Source organism: Stegodyphus dumicola, chromosome 3 (assembly GCF_044657685.1).
Source record: "Stegodyphus dumicola isolate Sdum_Otavi_A_Nest chromosome 3, ASM4465768v1".
Classification (NCBI taxonomy): domain Eukaryota; kingdom Metazoa; phylum Arthropoda; class Arachnida; order Araneae; family Eresidae; genus Stegodyphus; species Stegodyphus dumicola.
Genome location: NC_140770.1, coordinates 253,926,201 through 253,952,958, shown reverse-complemented (window position 1 = coordinate 253,952,958; position 26,758 = coordinate 253,926,201). Strand labels below are relative to the sequence as shown.

General features: G+C 28.8%; 1 protein-coding gene across 1 annotated transcript in view; it reads left to right on the top strand.

Moving 5' to 3' along the window:
- The window catches only part of LOC118183332 (arf-GAP with dual PH domain-containing protein 1-like), a 39,135-nt gene extending 13,496 nt beyond the window's left edge, over window positions 1-25,639 (top strand). The window contains exons 5-7 of the mRNA XM_035352835.2: window positions 557-775; window positions 4,101-4,323; window positions 14,471-25,639. Of these exons, the coding sequence (XP_035208726.1) occupies window positions 557-775; window positions 4,101-4,323; window positions 14,471-14,538 (510 nt within the window). The 3' untranslated portion in view covers window positions 14,539-25,639. The remainder of the gene's footprint in view (window positions 1-556; window positions 776-4,100; window positions 4,324-14,470) is intronic.
- The last annotated feature ends 1,119 nt before the right edge of the window (window positions 25,640-26,758 follow it).

Sequence of the window (26,758 nt, the reverse complement as noted above, 5' to 3'; positions counted from 1 at the left end):
AATACAATTTCAAAACAAATATTAATTATTTCCATATTATCAGTAGAATGATTTGTTTTTGAAACTTCAAATTATAGTTATTTATTGCTGTTTAGTGCTTTTAGTTAAATATAGTATAAATTTTCCTCTGTTTGCATACTTTAGTTATTATAGATAAAATTCTGTTTTCACTTCTTCCACATTACAAGTAACATATAATTAAACTATTTATAAAAAAATAGTCTTAATTTGAATTAACTTGAATTGTATGAAATTGTATGAAGTAGTTTTGTATAGTTATGCAATGTTAATATTATAAATATTCAAGATTAAAACATTAATTTTTTTATATACCTGTTCCTGATGCTGATTTTTTGTTTTATTGATGATAAATGGAATAGGATTAACTAAAGATTAATTATTATTCTCATTATTAAAAAAATGCCATCATCGTTTCATAGTCAGTTATTTTAAAATGGAGCATTTTTGCAACTGAATTTTTTATTTGTAATTTTGTCATAATATTTTCTCTTATGTTTAATTTATTTATTATATATTATGACCTTTTTTTTGACAGGCAATTGTTGATTGGTACATGGCAATAAGATATGTAAAGCTCAACCAGTTACTTGTTGCCTATCCTGGAATGAGTGAGTTAGAATTGTCACAATTTCTGACAAGGGACTTTTTAAAAGAAGGGTGGATGTTCAAAACTGGACCAAGAGCTAGTGATTCATACAAATGGAGGTGGTTTACATTAGACGATCGTAAGCTCATGTATCTAGAAGAGCCTTTGGTAGGAACTGATCACTTACTTTTGAGTGATGTGTTTTATTGAGTAATGGTCATGCCTTGAAGCTAGTTAGAAAATTTTTTCACCAAATTAAATCCAGATTTGTTACAGATGCATTTCAATGTAATTTAGTATAACAACAAGCTTCTCAAATCATGATAAATTGCTGGGGATTCCTTTTATTAACTCTGACTTCCCTGTACTATGGAAAATACAGAGATTTAAAATACAGAGGTCGATATAAATACATTTTACAAAGCAAGATGAAAAGTATTGCATAATTTAATAAAAATTATTTTAATATACAAAACTGTTGAAGTTTGGTTAAAGTTGAGAAATCCTATATGCATTTCTATTAGAAAATTGCTCCAAATAATGCATAAAATAGTATGTTTTTAGTGAAGAAGTAGACAAAAATTGTTTTTGCCAGTGATAATGAAAGATAACAAAATGCAATCCTTGCATTTGATATATTACTTTTTCTTTTAGTGATAGAGATATTATATGAAAACATTACTGTAAACAGTATAAAAGATGCAAAGTTTTAAAGATATTAATTTTTAAAATAAATGTATTTTGTGTTTTAAAACAGAATAAAAATGTAGAATGTCAGGGAATTGAATTTTTTATTTCAAATAAAAAATATAGATTGTATTTCTAAAATAACTTAAGAATTTTCTAATTTCCTATAACGTACAGTTGTAAATGCAGCAACAATAATGCAATTGGAAATGGAGACTGACTAAATGACCTAGAAGGGCATGGGGGTGCAAATAATGACAGAAATAAAATGTAACTGATACTTAATGAAAAATTATTAATAGGAATTTGTACAAAATCATTAGTTAACATAAAGTACAATGTTTGGTAGTTTGTTACTCACAAAATATTGAAATTGAAACCACATTTATTGAAAGTGGAAGATGATTGGAAAATTAATTCAACTCTTATGGAAAAAATTTTCTTTAATATACTGTTTTGTCACCTTGGACAGTTATGCATACTTCACATCATAATTTCATAGACTTTACCAAAGTGTTGACTAGGTCTTGTGGAATTGCATGCCACTCTTCTAAAAGTTCAATCTTCACCTCTTGGAGGCTTCGGGAAGGAATTTGGTATTCTGAAATTCAATTTCCTAAGGCATCCTACACGTGCTCAGTTGGGTGAGTACAGTTGCCAATCCATTCAACTGATATCTTCTGTTTTCAAGGATTTTGACATCACATATGCTCGATGAGGTTGAGCATTGTTATTCATTAGCAAAAACTCTGGTCCAATAGCACCCTAAACAGTCTAACTTAGGGTTCCAATACCTCATCCACATATCTCCGACTGGTTACAGAACCTCCTTGAAAGATATGAGCTTGGTGCAGATATTTGTCATGATTCTTCCCTAAACCATTAAAATGCAGTCGCGGAAAGAGGATATGTTAAGGACAAAGGAGGGCAAGATGCATGTTCCTCACTCTCTCCACATCTAGAATCACTATATGTAGACTATCACTGTTCAGACTATATCTGGACTCCTCAGTAAGCAATACTTGGGCCCAGTCATCATGATGCCTTTGAACATGACAATGGCATCAGTTTAAATGAACCTTTCGGTAAGCTGGAGTGAGTGGGACACAATCGTTGGTTTTCTTGCATACAGTCCAACTGTATGTAAATAACGTTAAGCTTTCATACATTTCATAAGCTGAAATACGTTAAGCTTTCATGCAGCAGTAGAATGGCTAATTCAAATTTTTGTGACTGCCTGAAGGTCTGAAACCAAATCTCTTGTAGTTGTCGTGGCAATAGTGATAGAACACGGAGCACTGATTAAAGTGCTTAAAAAGCGTCTCCTAACTCTTGGTATGACACTTCGAGGGATATTCAAATCTTGGACGACTTCCATTTGTGTTTGACCTCCCTTGATTCTACCATTTATTCACCACTTTTGACCTTCACTTAAATGATACCTTTAAACCATAACTACTGACATACTGATAACTCTCAGAAACCACATTCATTTTAGATAACACTACAGACCGATAGCCAACATGCATCCCTTGCCACCACCTTGTCAATCACCGAATTTGCATATATATCTGTCGCTAACATATGCACGGAAGTGCAATTTTGTGTTCAGTTGTGTTAAATTAACATAAATAATTACAGCGTTAGGGATTGGTTGCAACAATAACTTAGTAAGCATATTTTTTTCATTATCCTTTAATTTTGACGACCAGTTTTTTTAACAATATTAGTCATTTTTCAATTATAATAATAATATATGTAAAAGTTTAAATATATGTGTAATTTTAAATAATATGTATTGCTTTTAAATGTGTTCATGGTTGAATAATGATTTTCAGTACTCTTTAATTGGGGCATGAGTGTTAGAAAATTTTTGAACATTAAATCTTCTAAAATTATTTGTCTTATAAAAATATGTAAATATTGGTCTGTAATCATTTATTACCATAAAAGATACACAGATAAGTTAAAGAAAGGTAAAATTTTTTAATGTGTGCAATTTTTACGTGGTACTAGTTTGAACAGTTTTGCAGTTATATCCTCTTGCTAGTGTTGTGTTGAGCTCAAGTGTCGTGAGCATCTGTTTAAAATGCTGTACATACTGATTGGTCCAAGAAATTGTGCATTGCAATAAACCATGATCTTTTACTCTTTTTATACATAAAGTGCTTCTAGTTATGTTGGTATATTTCTTCCAATAACTATAATAATGTCTTGATATTTCAAGAAAACAATGAATTTCTAAGATTTTTGCCATACATATTTTTAGCATATTTCTATAACTAAAATTTTATGTTTTATGTCAATATTGATGGTTCATTAAAGTGTATAGTTTGGTTTCCATTAAATGCATTTACCATGATTAAGCAGCTATTTTGCTTCTGCTTTGTAATTTAGGCATAAAATTTTATTGCCTGTAAAAAAAGTTTTTTTTTTTTTTTTTTTTCATCATCTTTTCTGTTTTGATTCCTAGTGTGAAAAATATTTATAAGATCTAAATTGTTTTCAAAACTAAATTTTTTGCAGGTTATATGGCAGAGTTCTTCACTCTCCAAAAATCTTGCCAAATTTGAATTTTATCACTAATGTTGAAAATTGTGTAATATATTGCGAATTGAATGTTAATAATTCTGTTATTTTTAACATAAAAGAAATCATGAAAAAATCGGAAATATCCAAAATTTTTCTGCATAAATTAAGAATCTGGTAGAATTTTAGTTTTCTTTCTTTTCATACATTTAAAAATATTAAAAATGTAATTTGTTAAATTTTTTAATTTAAAATCTTGCCTTTTGAACAACTCTAGGATCCATATCCAAAAGGAGAAGTTTTCCTTGGTTATCATGCTGATGGTTTCGCAGTAAAAAAAGGAGTTCCACCAGGAATGAAGGAGCAAGGATATGGTTTCACATTACGGACTCGTGATCGGATCTATCTTTTAGGGGTTCAGAAAGAAGAGGACCGAGAAGAGTGGATGAAGGCATTACAAAGTGTCATTGATCGACCTTTAACACCGCAAGACAATACCAGTGAGTTCTTTCGTTTGTAAAAATGATTTAGTTATGCATAAAATAGTAGTTTTTAACATCTTGTATTAATGCCAGTAAATATGTGGTTATACAGTACTTGTAGGTGAAATGTATGCACCATTTGTATTTAACTTCAGTATTACGATTAATCTGTATTTTATTTTTGTGTATTAGAGTGAAAAGTATCTGAAAGTTATAACAAAAATAAATATGCAATAGCTTATAGCTTAGTTATAAATTCTGTGTTTTTATGTGACTTTGAAATTTGTTTTATAACAGATTTTCTTATTTTTGATAAATATTTTTATAATGGAAAAGTGTCTCTCTCTCATATGTATGTTATTAAGAATTTATATAAGGATTACATCTTTTTATATGTTTATTTCTGCAAGCAATAATTTTAATGCAATAAATGGTTCTTTGTATTATGCTGTATATAATTGTTGAAGCAATATGCTGCAGTAGAATATTTCATAAATATTGTATGAGCAAGTAGTGCTTTTTTTCACTGTACGTAACAAATAAATATTTTCAATTTAGCCCTTCATTTGAGTACTAGTGGTTGCGTATTTAAAGCCATTAGTGTAGTTTGTTCCAAATTCTATTTCTGGCAGTGAGTGCCAGCTATTTTTTCCCTGTGGTTTACTATATGTATAACATAGATACTGGCCATTTCACTTAATAAGTCCTGTATCTTTTAGCAAATAGTGTTCTATATGCTGTATTGTGGTTTAAGAATTCAAGCCAGTGCAATCTAATCTTACCTTTAATGCCTCATAAGACTTATCATCTTTTGCCATCGAGGATTCTAGTCAAATAAAATGAGTGAAAAATGGCACATTATAACCGTAAATATGTAAGCTGCAATATGTTATAATACACAGTAAGTATATATCATCATAATGGTATCCATATCTGTTGTTTTTGATATGTTATGATATACAGTAAGTATATATCATCATAACGGTATCCATACCAGTTGTTTTTGCTTGTAATTGTGTTTATATGCCGAGAAGAATAAGGAAACTTTCTCATTTTTTTTGTGTTTTACATTTGAAGTGTACGTAGGTAACCTGTAACAAAGTATAAAGAGAGAATTTTATATTCTGTGATTTGACACTTTTTTTATTTATTTATTTATTTATGTGTGTGTGTGTATGTGTTTTAACCTTGTTATACATTAATCTTTATTTGATTAAAAAGTAAATTCAATAGATCAGTTTCTCAAGCATTTCTAGCATATTTAAATTAAAGACATATTTTACGTATGATTTTTTAATTGTTTATGAGTATATATATATATATATATATATATATGTAATCACCCATTAGATCACCAAATAATATATATATATATATTTTAATAATGGATTAGATCTCTAAATCTCTGAATTAATTGGGAGCAATGCTTTAGTTCTTCTCAGTATATTTTTTAGAAAGTTTATATGTATATTTATTTTCATTTATAATCTATTATTTTTATTTACAGATTTATACTCTTCTTTCAATTAATTCACTTTGCATGATTTCCTTTTACCGTATTAACCCTTCTATGTTAATTTTAATTGCAAGGCTATTTTAAATATACTTAACCTCTGTGATGTGAAATTATTGCATTTTGTGTTCTTTATGTATTGCATGAAATAAATAATCAAGTTTTTTTCCTTAAAATGGTTTTCAGTTTCTTGTTGTCTTGTGTCTTTTATTTATTTGAGTGTAGTATGTGTAGAATTTGTTGGGTTCCATTTATTCATGTTCCATATATAACATCAAGTTTTTAGTGTTTGGCATTAATTTTAATGTTAGAAAATGTTCTGTGTATTCCCCTAAAATTATTATATACAAGTTAGAAAATTTTCATGAATTATTTGTATATCCCTAAAATAAATATCAATCTAATTGAATTTTGCCACTTTTATAAAAGTTCTCTCTCTATTCCAAAGGAAAGGATTTGTTAGTTACTGAAATAATTGGAGATGTTAATAGTGCATTCAAATTGGACTTTTGCTATGAAAGAATAGTGCACCGATAGTTTGCCGAGTTCAACAACTGATATTTTATCTTCAAATAATAAGTGAAATGAAACATAACACAAAACTATTGTAAAGGCAAAACTTACAACTATTGTAGAATTCCATATCTATTGTAAGATACCTACAATAAGAGGTTAAGATGTGTATTTCTTCAATAAATTATCACCTCTGTAATGTTGATACAGTTCTAAAATTTAAAAAATGGGCTATTCGTTAATTTACAAAAGATGACTAGCAGAAATTTTTCCCAAAACAAAAAGGAATTAGGATTTTCCAAAATTTTCCCAAAGTCCTTATCCAAGTTAATGAAGTTATTAAATTTTAGTAGTATACTTGATTTTTTAAGAGATTGTATGGCATTTTAAAGCTTTTCTATACTAAAACTCATATCTCTTAAAATTTTCAGTATGTATTTCAGAGCGAGTGATTGTTATGTTCATTGCTGTAATTATCAGTATAGCAACCAGAACTCTTTATTTCTTACACAATTTGAAATTTAATATATGAATTTTAATATCAACAGTGAATATTCTTTTAATCGCTAAATCATTTAATGAACAGTACCAATATTCTTCTATAAAATTTATAGAGTTTTCCTCCTAAATATTTGAATTTTCAATGGGAGTAGTTTTAAAGCTTTGGAAAGTTAAAACCTAAATGTATTGAAGCCATTCTATGATGATCACCCTTGGCTGTACCATTTTCAGTTTTCTTTGAGTGATTGTCTTAAGGAATATGATTATCGGTGATAATATTTGCGCTTGTTTATTTTCTCAAATGTATCATTTACTTGCTCAGTTTCAGAGGTGAATGCCAAAGGTTTCATTGTAATAAAATTATCTATGAGGCGTATTCGGAAACTAAGTACCGTTTTGAAAAAAAAAAAAAAAAAAAAAAAAAAAAAAAATAGTAAAACAATTTTTTCGAATCCAATTTTATTTTTACATAAAAATACATGTCTTAAACTATTTTTCAACATAGTTTCCACCAATGATCAAACACTTGTCATAGTGGGTGACCAGTTTTTGTATACCATCGTCAAAGAAACTTCCCACTAGTTTCGATCCACAGCATTTTATCCATTATCAGATCCAAAGCGCTTGCCACCAAGCTCACGCTTCATGTGCAGGAACAAGTGATAGTCGGACGGCGCCAAGTCCGGGCTGTACGGCGGGTGATCGAACTGCTCCCAATGAAACTGTTAAATTAACAATTGAGTGACACCAGCAGTATGGGGCCGAGCATTGTCATGGAGCAGTGCAATTCCTTTACTGAGCATTCCTCTTCGTTTGTTTTGAATGGCAGGCCTTAGTTTTGTTAAAGTCTCACAATATCGTGCCGCATTAATGGTTTCACCTCTGGGAAGAAATTCAGTAAGCAAAACGCCTTTCCTATCCCAGAAGACAGTGCACATGATTTCTTGTGATGACATTGTCACTTTGAACTTTTGTTTTTTCGGAGAATGAGTGTGTCTCCACTCCATCGATTGTTGTTTCGATTCTGGTGTGAAATGACACACCCAAGTTTCATCACTGTCACAATTTGGTTTAAAAAGTTTTTCTCCTCATCACTGTACCACGTGAGAAATGTCAGGGCACTACCAAGTCGCTTTGTTTTGTGAACATCAGTGAGCATTTTTGGAACCCATCGGGAACACAGTTTGCGATAATTCAAGCGTTCAGACACAATTTCGAACAAAACAGTACGTGAAATTTGTGGAAATGCCTCTGAAAGAGTTGTCATTGTGAAGCGTCTGTTCTCATGAATATTGCTTCATCAACTTTCCTTACCAAATCATCAGTGACAACAGAAGGCTGACCACTCCGAGCCTCAGCGTGGACATTTGTTCGACCTGCATTAAACATTCTTACCCACTTTCTCACCATTCCATCACTTATTGCGTATTCACCGTAAAACTTCTGTCACTTGACGATAAATTTCGGCCGGTTTAACATTCCTCGTGTTCAAAAATTTAATCACGGCACAAATCTCACAGTCAGCGGGAGAACTAATTGTCTTAAACATTTTGAATGTGCACAGCAAACTGAAAACACAACATTGAGCAACCAAAATGGCGACAATTGAAAGTCAGTGAACAAGAAAGACTAGTGCGCATGCGCGGGACGCCTACCACAGCGCTGCGACGGTGCTAGAATGAAACGGTACTTAGTTTCTGAATACGCTACGTATAAATTGAAAATGGGCAGCTATATGACTTCTTGATGGAAAGTGGGAAATAATATGTTTGATTTGAAAAGAAATTAATTTTCTAAGCTGAGGTGAAAATTAAGACTGAGATCATCATGCATTTAAAAGACATAAAATTGGGAAATTATGGTAATAGTCCTAGAATAAGATTGGGAAATCTTAATAAGACAAGGCCAAAAAATAAATAAATAAAATTTTAAAAAAAAGTGAGGTCATGTTACAGAAGTTTCTAATTGGTTTTGTTTTGTTTATGTGATTACGGCGAAGCTTCGAGGCCTATTTGCCTGAGGGGAGAACTTTCTAAGGAAAGCTGGCTCATATACATGTTGCTAATGTTATAAATGTCTTCTTTTCATGGAGAACTTTCTAAGGAAAGCTGGCTCGTATGCATGTTACTAATGGGGAAAACTATGAAACACCCATGCAGCCAGCCTGTTTGCGGGACTCGAACCTCGAACCAAACTACCCATGTTCAGCGACTTTACTATTAGCCACTGGTGGGCCCAACAGGAGTTCCTGTTTTATGTTATTTGGAAAATGAGGGTAAAATGTGTAAGCTTAAAAAAAAGGTAACATAGATATATGCCATTTCATATTTCTTGCATGCATTAATACATACAGTAGTTTCACCTATAATTTTTTTAATTGTCCAGATTTTAATATATAACTTTAAAGTGAACAATGTGTAATCAGTTTTTGCATGGTGTAACAGCTTTCATATCGTTATTAATCTCTCGTGCATTTGAAATAGATGAATAATAAATAATGTACAGATTACTGGCAATATTGAAAGGCAGCCTCGAGAGCTGCATGCATTTTCTCGCACGAAGCATGTAATTATTTTTTTTTTTTAAATAAGTTGATAGAATATGTTTTCTCTTCTTGTTTGTATGTCGCCATTTTTGAGTGTTAAATTAAAGTTCTTGCTGTGTTCCATCATTGGAGTTGCTTCATTTCGCCAAAGAAGTTTTACAGTCATGATTATTTTGGAGGCACCGACCAAGATCGAATAATCGTGCGTATTTTTATTTTATTAGTTCATCACTGAACTAGTGATACCAGATTATTACTTCCTGTCAATATTGAATTGCTCTATTTTATTAGTTCATCACTGAACGTAATATTAGTGATACCAGATTATTACTTCCTGTTTATATTAAATTGCCTTATTTTATTAGTTCATCACTGAACGTAACTTCCTGTTGATATTGAATTGTCTTATTTTATTAGTTCATCACTGAACATAATATTAGTGATACCAGGTTATTACTTCCTGTTGATATTGAATTGCCTTACTTTATTAGTTCATCACGGAACGTAATATTAGTGATATCAGGTTATTACTTCCTGTTAACACTGAACTGCCTTATTTTATTAGTTTATCACTTGAAAGTAAACTTAGTGATACCATTTTAATGCCATTTCTACTAGAGCTCAAAGGAAAAGAAAAATAGCTGAAGAGCAGATCTTGGAACCGATGAAGGAAGAAAATAAAGCATCCAGAGATGTATTTGAAGAAGTTAAATCACCAGAATTAAACGAGGAAGATGTTCACGAAAATTTGAAAAACGATAAAGAAATTAATATTGAGAATCATTTTGCAATGCAGCGTTATCATCATCTTTCGGCTTTTGATTTAATATCAAAGACGCTACTAATAGACGAAAAAAAAAACAACTGTCGAAAGCAAATGACAAATGAATATTATCCGAAAGGCACAGATGAACTGTGGAAAGGCTTTGCTGTGAATTATAGCCGAGGAACTGGTTCACCATGGAAGAGATCTAGGCACCGTCAAGAAAAAAAAAAGAAGACTAATTTGAACACTGTCCATTTTCTTCCTATTTAAATGTGGTGTAAAAATATTTGTTTAAAACTTAAAATTTTCGGCCTGAAATTTGGAAACTTATGAGAGAAGTTACCTTTTCTCTTCAAGCAAATGAGCAAGCTGACCTTATTAAACTGTCAAATTTTACAGAACTTTTCCCTTCGGAAAAAGTCTCTCCGTTGGGGGAGAGATTGTAACAGCTTTCATATCGTTATTAATCTCTCGTGCATTTGAAATAGATGAATAATAAATAATGTACAGATTACTGGCAATATTGAAAGGCAGGCTCGAGAGCTGCATGCATTTTCTCGCACGAAGCATGTAATTATTTTTTTTTTTAAATAAGTTGATAGAATATGTTTTCTCTTCTTGTTTGTATGTCGCCATTTTTGAGTGTTAAATAAAAGTTATTGCTGTGTTCCATCATTGGAGTTGCTTCATTTCGCCAAAGAAGCATCACAATGGGCACTGAAACCTTTTATGAGAGCCCTTTTTCCATGACACCCATCTCTGAAAATGATCAGTGTTTCTGACTGTATAATTAAATTATGATGCTGAAGAGCTTTAGTTATCATGTACTGTAAGGAAGAGGGGACCGAAAGTGCATTCTTGTGAAGCTTACACTGTTAGCAATTCCTTTATAATTCCTCATTATTTATCCTTCATTATATTTCTGTTCCTATATTTTCGAGCATAATTTCTTTTCCTGTTAAGGATTTCTTTTTTGCAATTGCTTTTCTTTTGTGTGTGTGTGTTGAAATTTAAACATTTCTTTGTTGCTGAAAATCATCAATGAATACTTAAAACTTGTATTTTTTGTTTTGTTTTCTTGTAGTTGCTTTGAAGAATAGATATCAACTTAAGTTTTTCATGGCAGTATGTTTGATTAAAAGTAGTTAGTTACTTTTGATAAAAAAAAGAAGTAATGGGTAAATTGTAATGCAATACCAAATGTTGATAATTTCAGAACATCAGTAATTTATTCTAGTGTCAAAACATACCAGCTTCTTGATTTGAATTTTTCATGCATATTATAAATGCAAGAAAACTTTTAAATTTTTGCATAAACATGCTATTTTTCAATGTAAATTAAACCTTTGTTGCTTTGCTTAAAAAAGGCCGATGTTAATTGACTATGTTATATTATGAAGGATTAAAGTGAAAGTTATTGTCATAAAATTGCATTCACTTGTTATAGGCCAATAATTGTCTTATATAAATGCTTGCAGTATTCATACTATGCTTTTATTATTTATTTATGATTCCTTTTCTTATTTCTCTTTTTATAAGTATTCAATTTGCCTTTAATCTTCTGAAATGATGAAATCATTTTTGTTTGGTAGATTTGTCTCTTCTTTGTTTTTATTTCCTTATTTTATATAATATTCACATATTTAGCTATTTTTTAGTGATTTAAAAATCACTTTTCTGAACACCATTATGAAAATAAATGATAAAAAGCATATTTTATGAAAACATATGATACTGTAAAAATGTAAAATATAAAAACAAAGTAATAAATACTATATATTAAATATAACATTTTTATGTGCATTAAAAGAGATGCAATTCATGACTTAATTAATTACAGTACAAAGTCTGTAATCCGGACGTCCATTATCCGGAATGATCTATAATCTGGACCTCAAAGCCACAAACTTTTTTTTTTTGTATGCTGTACACATGTGTGTTGGGAGAATGTGTCTCCAGATACATTAAAAAATGCTTGGCATAATTTATGGCCAGCTACCATATTTCATGGTGAGGACAATGAAGATGATAGCCGCGAATTTGAAGGTTTTCGGACATCGCAAACTAAAGGTGAAATTTTCTAGTTATTGGATTTTGTAAAGAAATGTGGAGAAGCGGTAATAAATGAAGATGATATAACAGAAGTTTTTCATTGCCATGACAATGCCCCAGTTATCAATCAATTAACGGACAGCAAAATCTGTAGTATGGTTCTAGATCCAGAAAATACCACTTCCGATATTGAAGAAAGTGACAGAGAGGTTATTGAAAATGAAAAAATTTCAGTTGACAAGTTAGTCTGTATTCTCGATACAGCAGTTGCAGGACTTGAACAGTGGAACTTTGTAACTGAATAAGAAATTATGTCTGTTTATAGAATTAAAGAGAAAGTAATAGCACAAAAAATGAAGCAACTTAAACAACTTACATTGAAAAAAATGTATAATAAAGTAAACAAATAAATATTAAGCTTTTTTTTTTTTTTTTTGTAAATTTTGATACTCTTTAGATCATAATAGTTCTTTATTTCATAAATTACGGTTTCATATTTTTAATTGTATAATTTCTGCATGCCATATCTATAATCAGGAATTGCCGAAGTCCCGACGAGTCCGGATTACAGACTTTGTTCTGTACTTTGTCTGCACTAATACATATCTTCATGAGAAATTTGGTAAATTAAAGGGCAAGTCATGGGAAAATTGTTGGTGTTTTTGTTATAATTCTGTTAATTCATATTTGTAATGATATCAATTGTAAAATTAAATTTATTTGGTATGGAATGAGTTTTTGTTGTGTTTTGTTTGTGTTGGTGAATCCAAGTTTTAATTGGTCCTTAACTGCATACTGGGTTGAGTTACATTATAATCAACCATTGATGCCAGAGATACACAACCAGTGAATGTCACATGCAGATTTCAGTGATTGGGGGGTGGGATTTTCACATTTCCAGTATAGCAGTCTGAATTGTCAGAGGGGGGGCATATGGTTTATCAGACACTAAAAAAATATGATGATCAGTGACAAAGCTAAGAAACACGGCAGTTTAAAAACAATAGAATTGGTGAATTGTTCACAAATGTTGCTATTGTTAAACTAAACTCTGTATGGATAAACCAAGTCTTTTTGATGATTGGGCATGATAACTATAGAGCATTAATAGAGCGTTAATTTTTGAAGTAAATATTAATTTCGCTGGTTATTGTGGACATGTAGACAGCATAGAGCAACTCACTATCTAAGTGAACCATGAGGGCCTTGCAGATATGTATTCGAAATGATGGTACAATGAAACTTGTACTGAATGGAGCTCACAAGCAAATGCTATGCTCATGAAGGTTCATTGCTAAAAAACCATGACTCTTTGCACAGAAGTATTGACACAAATTTCAGAACATCGTGCTCTTCTAAAAGTCATATTCTGAGCTTAAATGAACAGATGGATATTATTGTATCTTGTAAACTCACTCAAAAGATTTTCATGTAAACTCACTCAGAGAAAAACACTCAAAAACCATTGTTGGGAGTACAGAAAGTGGTGCTGGCAGCATTATGACCTGAATTATGTTTTCTTAGAATCATATCTCTGGAAAGTACTTTCAATAGATGTATGTTTCTCTCCATCCTTTCCCATAAAGTACAGCCATATATGGTGATAATCTTACTTGTAGCCTATGCGATCTTTCAACAGAGCAAGGCATCTTATCATAGACTTATTCATAACTAATTCCCAAAGCGCAACAAAAACTTTCAGCTATTTCTTGTCCTCCAAGTTCCTGTTGATAATAAATTCATCATCATCATCACCATCGCACATGCCAAAAAAAAGTGTTAATTTAAATTATTCAGACTGTGAAAACACAAGTGTGACTGTCTTGGTTAACACATTCAGTATCTGAATCCAGTGCACCTGTGAACAAGTGTCAGATGAATCAGATATGTATAGCTGACATCTAGTACCTAAGACAGTCTCACATGATTGACTATTATACATGTTACCAAAAGTATTTATTCTGGATAACAAGCAGTCATTACAGTGTAATTCGACTGTGTATATTCTACCCCCTCCCTTTTTTAAAGTATGATTTTTTATTAAAAATTAGTTTAAGGGAAATCAAATGTTAATTTTACTTAGAGTACTGTTTTGTGATTTAATTGCTTCAAGTAAAGTAAATATTTACTTTAATTTTTTCTATATATAAATTTTGGATACGGAGATCTCTTGAACTGTAATAATTTTTGTTATATACATGAATACAAAATATTTTAAAACTTGTTCTTATAATATAATTTATCCCCTTTTTATTATTATTATTTTTTTTTCCAGTGGCAGCAAATTTAGTGAGGAAAAGAAGCACTTTTAGTTCTCCTCTACATCTATTAAAAGTGAGGTAGTTTCATCTCAACATCTAGGACAATATTTTAAATTTAAAAGAGAGTTATTTTATTCTCATTAACATGTTTGTGAGACTTATTCATATGAAATGAATGGTAGTTTTTACTTTTGACAGTAATCTAATGCAGGATTTTTGTGATTTCTGTTTGAATTATGGTCATTTATAAGTGAACAAGCATCAGATATGGTAAGAGCTTTGCTAATGTTTATAATTTTATATATGTGAGATTTAAAGAATAGTCATTTATTCATTTAGCATTCATTTAAAGGCAAATTGAGGCTTCAATTAAAATTAAAGACAGTCTTTTCCATGAATAATTAAAGCCTGAAATATTGTGTAGCTGTTTTATTGTCTAATTAAAAGGCACATGAAGTGCTATCAGGCTCGTGCAAAGTACTTAACAAGTGTGATAGGAAATTATGAATGAAGAACATTAATAATTCAGAAAATATATGATATTTTGCATGTTGTTAAGCTTTATGTGAGAATATAATTTATGTAAATTTCTAATAAATCATGACCATGACTGTAATGAAACACTACATAAAACATTTTGGTAATATTTCATTTCATAAAGTAATATTATGCAGTTAGAATGTTGGAAAAAATAACCAAACAAAAGTAAATTATACTGAGATTTTTGTAGACAGTTTCATCTTATTTTGTAAAACCTTCAGTGGTGTTTTTATGTAAAATTTCAAATGAATGTACATAGTATACTCTATTTATTTTTGACAATTTTAAATATGTCTAAATCTCGTGATTTCTTACCATATAAGTAATGCACTGTAACTGAAATGTTTGACTTTAAATTGATTGATTTCAAATGTGTATTTGTCGTATGAATTAAATGTATGTATACATGTTGATTAAATATATGTAAAAGTTTATGTATAAGGTTTTCACCAGTAGTGTTATCTAGAGTATCAAGATTAAGTCAAATATGCACAATGGAACTTTCTGTTCTAAAATGTTGCCTCAAAACACAGAGCTTAACTTGCATACAAAAAAATGCGAGATTTGCAGTCTTTAATCTGAATATAAATTTTCTGACTTGTTGTTTGATTTGAATAATTTTGTGTAATGAATTTTATTGTATAACATTCAGATGTATATTTTGTAATTGCCACTTTTTATCCAGCATGGTGTGTACTTAATTTGGTATGATAATTAATAGATTTTTTATTTTAAAATTGTAAAAATGCAAGCAAAATTTTGAATCTTCCATGACTTAAAAGTATCTTCGGCATAAATTAAGATTTTAATTGATTTCATCATTGTATATTATTAAAAGAACTTTTAGAATTAAAAATGTGATATGTTGTTACTGATGATCTGGTCAAGCCATTAGCAGAAATTTCAGTGGCTATAATAACTGTATATAAAAAGTCGTATTTGGAATTAAAGATAACTGATCAGCAAGTTCAATTTACTTGGCTCAAAATTTACGAACTTAAAGAAATGTTTAGTAGAAATAAAGTATATATGTCTCTCAAAAACTTAATTCATAGAATCAGTAACTTTTCTAGAACATTTTCTGTTCTTGCCCATGTTTGCATCTTTTAAAATAAACTGAAATTCTTACATAGTTTATCTGTGTTTGTGGAAGTTTAACATTGTATTTTTTAGTTTAGAGTTTTACTCAGTTTTGAAAATGAATGTAGACTGTTATTAACTAAAGTTACCATATTCTTCCTAAAAATATTTTTTATTTTTTTAAAATAAATTAATCATGTGTTTAGGACTCCAGCAATATCAGATTAGTAGACAGAGTCAATGTTAAGTGGGTAATATACATTTCTGTATATAGGGTTTTCAATTTAAAAGTGGCTTGCACATTTTAAGGTACATAATTTTGTGCATATAGTATTTTCTTTCTTTGCAGTGGCTCTCCATTTCTTGTACTGTTACATTATGTGTAAGAAACAGGTAAGCCAGTTTGGTAGGTAGGGGTAATTTTTTAGAAGCAAAAACAGATATGATTTGATTGAAGAAGCAAATTTTGAACACTGTTGTCTTGTGTATTTTGTTTTGACTGAAATTTTACTGTTGTACTTTGGTAAACATGTGCAGTCCAAGATTTCCATTCATGGTGACATTTTTATTTTATGTCAGGTATTTTTCACACATTAGATATGATTTCAAGTGGACATGTGTGTAACCATGATTTCAAGTGGACATGTAAAATTACCAACTGTCAAGCACTGCAAATCACATTAATTTTTAAGTCTTTTTTTGTATTTTAAAAAGATGTTGTGAGTAACTGTGGATGCTGAAACTTGTCTAGATATTATCTGGCAGATCAGTGCATTAATGCAGGAGGATGAATATCACTCTGAGATGTGCTGCATATAATAAACTTAAGATAAATGTGATATGTCATACAACTAATTACATTATGACAATATTGGATGATTTTTTTGGTGACAGAAATCATATTTAAAGGGGGCATTGTCTCCAGATCTTATCAGTGTACACTTTACTTTTTATAGAGGACAGATAGCATAAATACCTTGGAAAAGCTGAAAATTAATATCACTGCTGCCATCCAAAGAAATAACAAGGAAAAGCTACTTAGGTTTACGAGGAACATGTAGATAAATGCACTGAAGTGGAGGGATGTCATTTCCAGCATGTGCTGTAAGCAAGGTGTGTTTCATAAATATGTACTCTTATTGCTTCTTCTAAAGGCCACTTTTAAATTGAACATCCTGTATATGATCTGCAACATGCATATTCGACCCACTGCCATTTTTCTTTTATTTCACAAGAATTCCAGGCTGATACTAGGAGAAAAGGGAATGATTGTTATTTTTAGATTTTGTCAATTTGATTAAATGGAGATTTTAAGAATTATGAATTAAATTTATGTGGTTTATCTGCAATGACAGCTCAATTTTAAAATTGCTGAAGACATAAAACTTACTTTATCTTTTAATTTTTTTTTATTAAAAATAATGCTTTAAAACTAGTAAGTTATTTATATCAGTATTGAAAAGCTAGCAAATATAGCTAGGAATTTGAGTAAAGAAAAGTATTTTATAATGTTTTAAATATTTTTAATATATTAAATGTATTCTTCTAAATATACATCATTTTCTTGAATATTAAAAAAAAATGAGTTATAAATGAGTGGCTTTTGAGACTGGAAATATTATTTTTAAGAAGTAGAAATAATTTGTTTTTTCTGAAAAATAAAAAGAAGGTTATTAATTTTGTTTGCATGCTATGAACAAGATTATATTATGTTATTAACAAGATTATATTTTCCTAAGATTTAATTATTTAGGAAGTGCAAAAGAAAAAATGTATTATTTGGCTACATTAATGAACTAGATAATATAATTTTGAGTTCTGTTTATAAATAGTTAAATCTGAAGCAAAACATGTCTTATAATATGAATTAAACTGTTGTAGTATATTTTTAAAAAAAATGCAATTAAATTATCAGTAGTTAGGTTTGTAAATTCAGTAATTAGGCTAGGATAATCAAATTTGGTCATATTAGGAAAATATAATTCCATGTTATACAATTTAAAATCTTTTTTTAAATACACTGTTGAGTATTTGTAGCGATAAATGATAAACATAGCAGTGCATTTTTGAAAAATTCTGTTTTAAACATCATAGTTTTGTTTTAATTGCTTATGTTTTCTTATGGCTCAAGTAAACATGCTTCTGAAATTAATTTATAGTTAAATGTGGTATTTTTATCTGTTGCTGAAATGTGTATTATTGTGTAATGTTGTACTTATAAGCGTATTACGTTATATTATTGTGATCATAAATTATTATAAATTAAAGCAAAATGCTATATTATTGTGAAATATAGCTTTATTATTATTATTTCATTTTATCCCAGCCCATTATTTCCTTCCAGAAAAAACATAAAAAATAATTTTCATCTGAAATGTATAGTGTATGTATAGTTAAATATTTGTAATGAATTATTTACCATCAGATATAATTGTTACATGTATAATGAATTATTTGTGAGTATCTAAATTTAAGTGGAATACATGTAATTATAATTTATAAACATTGCTCGTGTCATATGAAATTGGAATACAGTAGAAGTCCAGAAATCCGCAAAGCTTGGGACCAGAGGTTGTGCGGATTTTAGGATTTTGCGGATTTCAGGACAGAAAAGATAAATCATAATATTCAGACTAAAAGGGCAAAATAAATAAGGCATATTAAATACATTTAATTAAATTATTATATACATTATTGCAATAACTTATTATTTGGGTTAAATTATTATTACATATATAAATTGATTATATTATTCATTGTATTATTATATGTACACAGCATCGAGGTTTGCCGATTTCGCCTCATGCAAAGATTTCCGGTTTTGGATTCCGGTGTTAGAATCAGTGTTGCTGTAAAATTTCAACAGCTTTTCTTTATTTTTTTGTATATCATACACAATTGCGTCGCAATTCTATATGATTCTGCTATAAACCGAGGAAAAGCACCTGCTTCCATCTTTTGCAGAATTTGCACTTTTTGCATTACCATCAATGCAACGTGTTTACGTTTTTCAACGCCGCAAGCAGTAAAATCATGAGTGCAATTTTTCATCTGTAATTGTATTAAAAAATGCTGAAATTTAAAATATTCTTAATTTATCCACAAAATATCCGGATAAAAAAAAGAAGGCAGCACCAAATAATATCGTGAAATAACAAAGCTTAGAAAATACAGCAAAGTGAATTGTGAAGAAGAGGCATGAATCATCTGCTTTTTTACCTCGATTCAGATTAGAGGTGGAAAAAACTTTTATCATGATATCAATTGGTATTTCTGTTATGACTCATTATTATTCGGTAATTAGGACATCATTATTCGGTAAGTATTTTTTCTTCGATATTTCGTACTCAATGTTGCGGTTTCCGGAACCAGTAAACTCAATGTTTATATTTTGAGAGGCAACGCAGATTTCAGGAATTGGCGGATTTTCGGTATTTGACTGTATTTAAAGTATGCATAGATGCATAAAATATTTCCATCCCTTATTCTCATTATAAAGAATAAAATATAAAAATATTTCTTATAAAGTTATAAATCTTTGTAACAGGATAAATTTAGCAGTAAAGTAAGCGAGAGGAGTGCAGTTTTGTTAATGAAACTATGCAGTATATATATATATATATATATATATAGTATAAAATTATTTTTCCTCTCATCATTGTTATTCTATTTTTCAGTTTATCCTCATGATTACAAATTATGAAGATTAAAATTAAAATATTGTGTTTTTCGAACAGTAGTAATGAGTAGACAATAATGTCTAAATGTGTAAGTTTTAATAGCTTTTTGAACATATATATCCGGAAGATTCAAAAAGTCCTACTCCAACTATCGTAGGTCAAGAACATTTTATTGAATTATGCTGTGCATTACAGTATGATACAAATATATCACATTATTTTCAGCATAATGGCCCTATCTATGTTGCCTAAACATTCAGTCAATGCCTGATTCCCTGACAATAGAAATCTGTTCCTTCATCTTAGAGCTGTTGAAGTAGTGCTGATTGCATCTGTTCATTTTTGGCGAATTGCCCATTTAGATACCAATTCCTATGCATTTTTTGTGACAGTCAGTCAGTGATTGCTGCAAGTCACTTCATCAGCTTATAGCATACTTTCTTCTCTGATCGATAGTGATGCTTTCCTGTCCGATCAGCATCAATTAAGCTTATGCTGCTCTGTTCGTCATTTAACTGTGGCTGGATGTGACACTGCTTTTGCCCTGTACTCCAATATCACTGTGAATCTCGGCACAGTTAACATATTTTGTCCACAATGTCGAACTGTTCCTTGTACTTCAGCCTTGAAATATGTATCCAGTTAATGGATAATAAAATATCCATTAACTTATATTTTGCTGTATTGCAGTGCTGCAGTGAAATTGTTTCTGTAGGAATGACATGGGCATCTATTTCATTCTATATGCACTGTACTCATGTTACCCTACTCTTTTATAAGATGCCGGTAATTTTTTGAATTCTTAATGTATTTGTGTGTTATTTTATTGTATTGTTTGTTCAATGATAACAATTGCTCTGCTTAATTATACAGAGGATTTTAAAGGTATTAACTTAAATTCGTCTTAAAGATAATCACTGCTATCCATTTTTAATTAAGAGGTAAAAGTTGGCAAGATCTGTGAAAACTCCTTACAAATGGCATATAAAAAGGAGGATTTATATTCCACATTAGCCAATATATATTTCATTCTTACCCATTCTACTTTTTGATGTAGGATATTAAATGCTCAAAGCCTGAACTTATCAGTTATGCATTAAAGATATATGCTGTCATATAGAATTGTTTCAAAAGAATAAATATACTTTATGGTAATGTTTAGACAGATCCAAAGAAATCTAAAGTCAAAAGCTTAATGTTGTATGTATTCAATTCAAAAAAATATGTAATAAAATTTATATTGCATTGAATCAGTCTGAATTAAATATGTTTATTAAATTCATTACTTGTGATAATTATAAGTGACATTTAGTTGCACCACTTGATATATTATTTGAAAGAAAATTAAATTTTTTAGTAGAGTTTTAATATTTTGTATGATTTTAATTCTCATATATATGATATATAGATTCAGATATATGACATATAGATAGGCCTTTAATGCGGTGTATAATAATATATATAATTCATTATAAGTGTTCCTTTTAATTGAATTTTTTATATGTTAATCCGAGCAGTATGATGATATTGATGTGATTATCATTTTAAGTTTGAATTAAAATACTTTTATGATATCTCTGAAGAATGATCTATAAAACTTTCATACATGTAAGATTTTTAATTTGACTGATGATGATAATTTTTAGGCATTTTTCTGCTTCTTAAAACTTTTCAATATTTTAAGATTCATTTATTTATGTTTATCATGTTTAAGTATAATACTTCATTTGATTTGATTTGGTATATGTAATACAAATGATTGATTTATATCCATATCACCTCATATCATATAAGTTAACATATCACTTTAAAAAATATTTTAAATTTGACTGAAGTAATTTCTATGAATACTTATTTCTCTTGATAGTGTTAACGTATGTAGCTATCTTAAATATAGCCAATTACATCCCTTGTATGTTTTAAAAAAGTATTTTTAAAGATTATTAGATGTTATGAAATTGATAGCATTTCCAGTCTTGCATCACATACAATTCTAAGTATTGTATTGTATTGATGCTATAGAATTTTAGGGGACTCATTGAAGATACAGTAGGATATGAAATCTATTGAGTGTATAGTAATAGACATATATTTTTGTAGGTAATGTGTAGATGATACTTATTCCTGTTGTATTTTATAGCTGGCTGTCAAAATAAATGTAATTATATTTATAATATGAAGTACTTTTAGAATGTTAAAGCTATAAGATTATAATGATTCTTAAAGTGAGGCATTTCACTTATACATCAATACAAATTAAGTGATGTTTATATCTAAAGCATATCTTTTCAATAAAATTATTATTTTTTTCCCACCTAAATAAATGAAGGCTCTTTGAATAGCTCTGAGGAACTGCATTTTGTTTTTCTTTGCCAGGATATTTTAGATGAAATATTATTAATGCACTTATATTCATGTTTCTTTTTAAGTAATTGAAAACAGCTATAAAGTGTGTTGTTCCTTTTTTAGTTAATTTTTCTCATTCTGTAACAGGCATAAACAGTGCAACATAAGTCAAGGAAGTTTGGTGTTACTATAAATATAATAAAAAAATTTTTGCTTAGGTGTAGCTATTGGAATTTTTCGAAATTCGGTTTAATTAATATTTTAGGAAATTGAGACATTTTAGGAATAGTTGCAAAGTAGAGGAATAACTTTTTAAAAATGTCAATTTACCAAAGTGTTTTAAAATTAATTTTATAATCCTATTAAGTCTTACGTATTTAAAATATCTTCCACTGCTGTAATAAATATAGCTTGTTTTGTTATTAAATTTTGATAAAATTTATTTATAGCTTTTGAAATTTGAAGTAAGTGTTAAATGAGAATTGAATGATGCTTTAAATAGTGCAGGAATAAGTAAAAATAATAAGATTCAGGACTGTTTTGTCTAATAAATAATTTTTTGTATATTTGTGATTATTTCCCTAATAATTTATCTTTTTTAAATGGTATCTTTTTAAAATTTATCTTAGTCTAATGGATTTTTGAAAATTCATTATAAAATATGTATATAGAGAAAATTCATTATAAAATACATCTAGAAATTTGAAGTTTACTCATTAATGAATTAGAACATATAAGTATAAAGGATGTATGTATATTTTTAATAATGTAATATGTCTGCAATAACAGTGTGTACATTTTCTAATTATCTTAAAAGAAAAATTATTCTTATATTTCTCTTTTGGATTATTTTATAATAGTTCAATAAATGTATAAATAGTTACTTTTTCTAATATTTTAATGTGTCATCAAGTCAAATTTATATATAATAAGTGCAAATTTAATTAGCCGTGTGTTGTATGAAACATTTTCATTTTTATTTCTTCTTATACTATCTATAAAATTCCAAATTCTTTAGAGCACAGCTATGGTGTCCATTATCTCTTCAAGCATTATATTTGTCTGTAAATTCAACAATTTTATTGGTACCTTGATGAGAAATGTGGCTTTTGTATTTCTGCATTATTTTTCTTCTAGTCTATAAAAAAGTGCTATACTAAGAATAAAAGTGTCCAGAAATATTTTCTAAAATTCTGATGTTGACTATCTGTGAATCTTTGAGATTTCAAACACTTTCATTTCATTAAGATGAAAATTTCTAGATTATCTTAGTCTAATGAATAGACATAGTAGTTATATCTAAATGGTATATTAGTTATTATTAAAATCTATTTTTCTGTTATTTGTGAAAAGTTACTTACACACAAACAGATGATGATTGTTACATTAACTTAATTGTTTCTTCAGTGGTGCACATATATGCATAGGTTAAATAAATGAAGGTAAATTGTAATAATTTGAATAAAATTTAATTAATTAGTAAATGAAGGCAAATTAATAAAACTATGAATTTGAAATTAAGAACACAAACGTCTCAAAATGTATTTATATGTAAGATCATTCTTTGTTCTGACACATGAGAATTCTGATAAACTACAGTTGAGAAACAATGCGATATGAAGACAAAATAAGGCAGTTTTATCATTGTAATAATGAAATATGGTTTCAGTTCATTTCTTCTGACTGGAACTGAAGATTAATACAAAAATTATAATTAATATTATATTATATATGGTGTTCTCCATGTAATAACTTAAAACTGTGTTCAAATTTAATTTTTTTTTTAATTTATCTTAATTATCAATCTGAAAACATTTTTAATAACATATAAAGAAAAAAGCACAATACTAAACTTTAATGAAATAATTGTTATTTTTATTGACATATAACTCATTGAATGTTTACATCTTTACTTATTTAGAATGATTTAGTTAATAGAAATGTAACTTAAATAATATTTTTAATGTCTAAGTATACTACAGGAAGTCAAATGTTTTAATATTTATAAACATTTTCATTACAATTTTTATAAGCTATTTAATGAGCATTTTCATAGAAGTTAGTAAAGTTACTAATTTAATTTAATAACGCATATAAAAAATACAAGGTACAGACAGATAACTAAATTATTAAATTTAATATTTTCATTTTATATGTTTAATTAAATACTTTTTGCATAATTAATTATGTGTGATAATTAATTATTCATGCATTGATGATTACTAACATGATAGTACTTATAGAAAGAAATAAGGGAAATTATAACTTAGATGGTAGGTTATTCAATAAGTGTTACATAATAAAATGGGAAATTTTCAGATAAACATGTCACTGCCACACCATATTGTGAAATTTTGCTATTGGAATTTGTGAAGATTCTTTTAATGCTAATTTTGAGTTATATAATTTTGCATTCAAGATATAAAGCATATCATATAAAAGCCAGTCATATTTTATACATCTTAATGATGAACTACAAACATGGTTTTTAGATAATTTTTCTTATAAGGAGATGTATATATAAATATGTGTGTTGTTAAAATCAAAGCAATAAAACCAAAATTTTCAGTAATGTCCTAATCTGTATTTTCTTGTTCTTAACCTTACTGTCTGGGTACATTATACAGTTATACTTACTTGCATCACTTTTACATTTGTAACAGAAACTTTATTTAAGAATGACATTTAAGTATTTCAATGTTATGTTTTTCTAATTAATATAAATTTTGGAGTGTTCAAGATAAGGCTCCATTTTTTTGACATTATAAAATTTTGCCATTTAATCTCTCTCTGTTATGTATAAATGCAGATTTTAATTTATTTGACTCTTCTTTAAAACTGTTTTTATAATCTGCATACTTTTTAAATATTATGAAAATCTGCATAACCTCTGCATTCTTATTTTGAATATTCTTAAAATTGTGGCAAAGGTAAAATCATTTTTAAGGTATGGAAATGTGCCTGTAAATAGCATTCATGAAATGGTAAGTAGGGAACAAGTTTGAAGAAAAATGTGATATCAAATAACTAACATTTATGTATATAATATGTATATTTGATCAGTATTTATTGATGATATTTTATTCTCCTGTTCCATAAATCCATCATATATACAACTTGTTGAAAAATAAGTTGTCTGCATATTGTTGTGTGTTTGTTTTTATTTAGTGGTGCATGTGATCATTCACAATACGTGATTTTTACAAACCATGTAAGTTAGCATACAGAGTGTAATATTTTTGTAGATTCTTAAAACAAAAGAGCAATAGATGCTTTATGTAAATATTATTCACAGATATAAAGATATAAACTTCTGTGAATAATTTTAAAGTCAAATATACATTATTTGATTATTGTCAAGGTAAAGATTGTGTACTCATGTGAAATGCTCATTCATCATTGTATAAAAATTGTTTCAATTTATAATTTATGTCTCAATTTTAGCTTTTTTATAATGCATTCAAATGCTATTCTTGGTACTTAGTATGTATATTGTACCTTTGTTATTGTGTTTCTATATTAAAATATTAAATTTAAATTGTTTGCTGTTATTTATTGTGTTTGGGACAGAAACTTAACAATTAATGGTATAAACTTTGCTTGGTGCCAGTATAGTTGTGTGCTGCGTTAGTAAAAGGTGGTATAAAAGGCATAAATGTATGGTACGTTTTGCCGAATTTACATATATTGTAAAAAAATGCTTCCTTGTCGAATGGATAGTGTGACATGGCAGATTTTCCAGTGGCTATTATGATAGGTGAAGAACACCGACCAGTCATCCATGTCACCAATGGATTGTGTGACATGGCAGATTTTTCAGTGGCTATTATGATAGGATGACTGGTCTGTGTTCTTCGCCCCTATCATAATTAAAGTTCTCTTGCATTTCACTGCTGCACCATTGATAGGGTTCTGCACATCTGGGTTCTTCTAAAAGCAATAAAATACTTTTTTTTTTTTTTTTTTACCATGTTCTTGTAGAAATCAACTGCAGTTTTTTCATGCAAGATAACTGACGTATAAAATACTTTGAATAGCATTATAGACATTTAATCTTCATAAATTATCTGAACTGCTTTAAAAAATGAGAAAAGTAAATACTGCTCCATGTTTTATTCCCTTCATAAATACTGTGAGGTACATTATAAAAATCTGATGTGGACACCACATTACTTCTTTATGCACCTGTTAAGCTATACACATTTTTTTTTTTTTTCACTTTATACAGACTTGGTTTTGTTTGAAATAAAAGAGAGAGGTGCGCAACTGGATATTATACAGTCAAAAGTCGTTAATCCGGACTCGTCGGGACTTCGGCGATTCCGGATTATAGATCATCAGTTTAAATCTGGTAAGATGGCATGCAGAAATTATAAAATTAAAAATATGAAAACGTAATTTATGAAATAAAGAACAGTTATGATCTAAAGGGTATCAAAATTTACAAAAAAAAAAAAAAAAAAAGCTTAATATTTATTTGTTTACTTTATTAAACATTTATTTCAATGTAAGTTGTTTCAAAATGTTTAATTAAATGTTAGAATTAAAGAGAATGTGTTATCACATAAAAGTTGTTTTATGTGATAATACATTCTCTTTAATTCTATAAACAGACATAATTTCTTGTTTAGTTACAAAGTTCCGCTGTTCAAGTCC